General features: G+C 34.9%; 1 protein-coding gene across 1 annotated transcript in view; it reads right to left on the reverse strand.

The window, feature by feature from the left end:
• The window catches only part of RUS2 (root UVB sensitive protein (Protein of unknown function, DUF647)), a 96,069-nt gene extending 94,432 nt beyond the window's left edge, over nucleotides 1-1,637 (reverse strand). Inside the window, exon 1 of the mRNA XM_089814566.1 lies at nucleotides 1,313-1,637. Within this exon, the coding sequence (XP_089670692.1) occupies nucleotides 1,313-1,390 (78 nt within the window). The 5' untranslated portion in view covers nucleotides 1,391-1,637. The remainder of the gene's footprint in view (nucleotides 1-1,312) is intronic.
• Between the last annotated feature and the right edge of the window lie 4,365 nt (nucleotides 1,638-6,002).

Raw genomic sequence — 6,002 nt, forward strand, 5'->3', positions numbered from 1 at the left:
GGCAGAGACTATGGCTAATTAGTCATCTAGGACCTACCTCAAACGCTTTACTGAGAGGCATATTATAGATTATTTTGAGGTTGAGGCTAAGGATGAGGATGAGGATGAGGACTAGGTGCCATGGCTGTAGACTTGTTTTAACTTTTTATTTAACTTAACATATGTTTGGAACATTTGATGATGACTATTAATGTGATGGATTTCATGGATTTAATATACATTTTGATGAATTTCATGGATTTTATATATCCATGTTTGCTATTTCCTTCAGCTACAATTTTCCTTTGTACTTATGTAATCAATGTATGTTTATGTGTGTGATCAAATTACCTTCTATTTCATGATGTTATTGTGTCTTTAAGCTTTATTTAACAATGGGTGCATAGAATGTTCTTTAAATCCTAAAAAATCTCTAAATTTCAAGAATTTTGTCACTTTGCCAAGTCAGGGGCGATTCTAAGCTGGGTCAAGTTGTCGGCCGGGTCCGAGTCTCAGTTCTATGGTGTTTCCTACATCTAAATTCTCCTACTGCAACAAGGCAGCCCATAAGTCCTACAGAAACATGCAATGAGAATGAGGTTCACTTAAACATTGACAAAGCTTAAGAACGTGATCAAAGCGTACCTCACATCATGGTAAAGGAACTCCATTAACTTAGAGAATTGCCAAAGAGAAAAAATCTAAAAATCTTTTTTAAAAAAATCATGAGGCGTTAGCAGGAAAGTCCAGAAATTGCTGCTAATACAGCTTGGGTTCAAGCCGTGCTGGGCGTTGCTCCGCAAAGACAAATTCAGATTTAAGGAGAGTTTGGACAGAATAGAAATCCCCATCAAATTTTAGAAGTGTTACCAACTAAAGATGTAAGGCAGTGAATCATATACAGAAATCTCGGAAACCTTTAAAGATTGGGTTAAGTAGCCGAAATGGCTACCTTTACAGGAAAGTAAGACAGTGACTAAGGCCTATACCAGTAATGGCAAGCTCGTTAAAGTTTAGACGGGTGGTCCAAAGGCCAAGTAGACCTTAAAAGTTAAAATCAAAAGTATCAAAACAGTACAAGGAGTTGTAGTTTATGGTAACTGAGTGGCCTCTTCAAATGCCACTCACTAAAATAAGGTGGCCCGTAACTTCAGCAGGCATGTAGCTGGAATGATTATACACTTCATCCACGACATAAGCAAAATTAACCCATCCAAGATTTATCAAGCATACCAAAAACAAACCCAAGAAGGACTGAATTCCCAGTAAACATGTAGAGCTCAAAAATGGAAAAGAGTCAACGAAAAGCGAGCAGAAAAGCAGTAATCCTTACCGTGAGAGCACCACTGGAATCAAAAGAATATTGTCTAGTTCTGTCGTCCCCACTCTCAATCCACAAGTTGGAATGCATTGCCGTTTGAAGCGAGTATTCTTAGTAGCTTTCCTTGGATGACACTATTTTCTTCTTCTCCCTCCCTCGAACAAGCGTTTTAGAAGAAAGGAGGACTACGCGTATTCTGCCTAAACCCCAAATCTGCCTAATAAACTTGTGACGATATTGCATTTATAAACTACCTGTTTTTTTTCCCAACGCTGTGGGAATAGGAATAGCTATTCTGGAACAAGTATTCTTGAATAGAAAATGGGGCTATGTATCCATGTTCTTTCTTTGGTTCAACCAATATTTGATGGGGAATTTGCGGATTCCAAAATTTATGTTTTCTAAAATAAATAAAAGTGGAATAGGAATATGTATTCCAATAACACCTATTTGGGTGGAATTGCAAAACTTCATTTTTGAGCCAAAATTGGAATATGTATTCCTATTTTACTTCGTATTCCAATTCCAATTTGGTGCATCCAAATGAAAAATTCAAAATTTTAAAAATTTACATATGCCTATTCCGCTTGTATTCATGTTGCCAAACGGGCCCTAAAAGAATATATTGCCTTGACTTCATGAATCTTCATACTATACTTCTATAGAACCTGCCAACTCATGGGTGGCAGAAAAAATCAGATCTGCCATGTGGGCAAACCAGTTAGGTAGAAAAAAGCCTATTTTGTCAAAGAATTTAATCTCACATGCGAACATGATGACAAAGAGTATTTATGAGCCGAAGTCAAAGGAAAGGTAAAAGTCCTAATCACTCAACTGAGATCTAGTTCCCACTGTTTCAGAGGTGAAACTAGTAGATGGAAGGTCCCTAAGGAAGAGTAGGAGGACAGAATTTGTAGATTTTGCAATGAGAGTGTGGTGGAAACAGAGTGGCACTATCTGAATGATTGTATAGCATACAAGGACATTTGCAGCCAGCACAAAGAAACTTTAGAAGTGAACAACATAAAAGACCTTTTCGAAGGGCCAAGACTCCTCAAGGGGGCCATTTTACTTATGCAAATTCACAACAAAAGAGACAAACTAGAGAAATAACATCAAACTGACTAGGAGTTTTATGTGAGTTCCTTAAGCTTATGGCCTCGTAGACATCATTAAAAATCTTCCATCCATTTTCTTTTTTGATTGGCAATAAACAAGACCCTTGGTTAAACAACAAATTACAATTTATCTTTTTTTAAGAGTACACATTTTTTGGATAATGAGCTTTTGTTTTAAAAATTATCTTCTTCTTTTTTAAGTACACATTTTTTGGACAATGAGCTTTTATTATAATAATGAAGTTGAATGATTCTCCATGAATCACACTAAATAGATTTTGGCAAAATGGGTATCCCTAGGTCCTTTACTCTTAGTCTAGGCAACTAAAAAAATGCAAACTTTTTAATTCCCTTGACTTCATCAATTTAAAGAGTGTACTTTGATAGAATTTGACGATTTCTTCATTTTTGGAATGACAATGAACAAGACTAGTGGTTCAGCACTAAACTAAAATGTATCTTTTAAAAAGATAAGCAAGCTACATGCTCCCTTGGTAAGGCATGTGTTTTGGTTTTTTTTCTAGACATTTCTATGAACGAGAAGGGGAAGTTCAATGTAGTCAAATGATTGAATTAAAGGAATTTTAATATTATTCATGATCTCATTGGTCTAAGATATCAAGAATGACATCCTAAACTTCATCTTTGTGTTCTTCCCAATGTCAACTCTTTTATTACAAATCTCTTATCAAGATACTAACAGTTTTGTGAAGCCTTCAAAAATAAGACATAAAAGTTATATTTCTACTTTTCATAGCTCTAAAACTTAGCAAAACTGCACTTTTGTGTGCAAAGGGTACATCAAAGAGGTGTGGAAGGACAATTAAGAAAAAGCTTGGTCTATTTTTGCATACATTAGTGTAATACATGAGGTCAACCAGCGGGTCATTTAGCAAATGATGATGTTTGTGCAAAAAAGGGTCTCAAATCAATTATTCATCCACTTACACAGATACCAACATGACTAAAATAAAAGCTTTGAATCAAAAAGATATTCAAGCTTCATTGCCAAAAGACTCATGTTTGCAATCAAGAGAGGGAGAGATTGGAATATAAAGAGGAGGAGATGGGGGTAAAGAGTGAGAGCAAGGGGGTAAGGATAGATATACAAAGAATGATAGAGATAGACATGTCGATCAAGAAAAAAGGGGTTTAAAGAGAACGGAGGAATAAAGATGGTTAAGCGATAGATATAGAGAGAGAGGGAGACGGGCATAGATAATAAGTGATATATATATATATATATATATATATATATATATATATATATATATATATATATATATATATAGAGAGAGAGAGAGAGAGAGAGGCGAGTGGGAGATATAGGGATTGAGCAATAACAAGAGAGAGATAGAGGGATTGATGGAAGGATGAATATGGAGAGTTGGAGATGGATAGAGAAATATAGGTGCAAATGTATAGGAAGAGGAAAAGGGGTAGACTGAGGAAGAAAGATTGATGGATAGATAAAGATACATGCCTAGAGAGAGAGAGAGAGAGAGAGAGAGAGAGAGAGAGAGAGAGAGAGAGAGAGAGAGAGAGAGAGAGAGAGAGAGAGAGAGAGAGAGATTTAATAATTTAATCAAGTTATATAATTTTATTATATTTAAAAATTCAACTTATCAAAATATTTCCTTTATTTATTTAAATCATAATAAAGTATCTTTCCAATACATCAAAGATTTATTCGTGTAACATTTTAAACAATTTTGGCACTCTACAACTTAATTTAAGTTTTCACGGTGGATTATAGTAATGGGGGATAAATCCCTACTGGGGAGCCCCCATTATTAGTTGTAAAACATGTGCAAGTGGGGATTGGTGGTCCCATTAGTCATGTTCATGTTCCTACTAACAACATAGTACACTTCCCTCCTCCATTTGTGCACACTTGGGGACCACCTCAACATCCATCTCACTTTGGAAGTCAACCACTAAGACTTGTTTCCACCCTTCAGATAAAGTGCTTATTTGGCTCTTTGCCTAGTTCCCTTATCAAAAACTATGTCTGAGACACCACAACCATCATTGAAATCCTTACTACCTACATTCTCTTGTGCATTTTTGGGGCTACTAATGTTGTGGTCAATCATATTGCCTTCTTAATGAACATCAAATTGGTCAATCACTTCTTCTATTTATGACCAACCATTAATATAATCGAAAAGTGAGTATCGTAGAGATAGAGATCAAAGGAAGTGTTGTGAATAGTGTAATGTGTGGGGCCTTATTTCTATTTAAATGTATGGCATCAAAGGATATCACTTCCATTGTTCGGTTCATGGATTTTTGGGAAACATATCATTTCTCTCTATCGATGTAAGTCAAACTTTAACCCTATGGTTGATCTAAGATGAGAAACCATGTTGGTTCCTCAAATTGTTGGTCGGATTCATGTGAGTCTTTTGCACTCAATGTTGGGAAATCTTACACAATTTAGTCAATAGATAGAGTTGATCCTTTAAGAATCAAATACCCCTACTCTTCAGGTCGTTCAATACCTAGGCAAGTGCACCTTCACAATGACTAAATGCAGGCTTTCTAGATGATGCTTTTGAGATGGCAAGTAGTTCTCAAGAAGAAATCACAAGTATAAAATTGAATGCTTTATGGTAATTAGAAATATAAATGAGAGTGGATAAATGACATATAAAAGAGTTAGACAAAGAACCACACAAACTGCAATTGTATGTTGACTTTGAATGAACCAAGCAAGACATTTCCTTAAGCCAATTGGGCAGATGAAATCAACCGCACAAGAACTTAACATCAAACTCTTATGGAGACGACTGCACACATCATCAACTACTAGACATTGAACTTAAAACATGAACCCTAGTCTAAATGAATTTAACCCAACCTAAGGAGGGTAATTTAGACAAACATCACATAGCCTGTAATATTTGAAAATCAAGAGTGTACATGAAGTTTGATCTATCAAACAATAGTTATGGATCTAAGAGGACAATAGAGCATGCAAGTATACAAAAATTAAATTCCCAAATTGAGACAAAAATAATAGCTTTTATTGATTCAAAAAAGGAAGTACAATTGAGTCATGTTCAATTGCATTACCTAATCATGTACTGCAATAATCATTCATCTAGTATCTCATAATCTGTATAATATTTTATTTTGATCGCTCTATATCTATTGCAAATGATCTTGGTACCCTTTATAAATAATAAAAGGATACATACAAGCTTTAGATCATCATGACACTTTCTAACTAAAACCTAAATGCAACTAAACACATTATTGTTAGAGTAAATAATTAATATTTAATTATTTATTCTATTGCTTAAGCTTACTTAGGTCATGCATTTATTTAATATTTCATATTTAATGCATGTAGTGGTTAGTTGTTGACAACTCGGGAGTTTTCTCCTTTTTTAGCATATTCCATTTTTTGTGGATATGTGCTGAGTTGTCATTTTTGTCCTCTACCTCCTTCCAGCTTGTTCTACAAGCTTCCTGGAGCTCTTTATATTCGGGCTCTCTCTCATTGTAATATGGATCATCATATCATTTCTTATTGTAAATACATTTCTTCTTGTGTTTCATTATGATGGCTCTCATGT

This window comes from Cupressus sempervirens, chromosome 2 (assembly GCF_028749045.1).
Source record: "Cupressus sempervirens isolate cs-2001-9-10 chromosome 2, ASM2874904v1, whole genome shotgun sequence".
NCBI classification, from domain to species: Eukaryota; Viridiplantae; Streptophyta; class Pinopsida; order Cupressales; family Cupressaceae; genus Cupressus; species Cupressus sempervirens.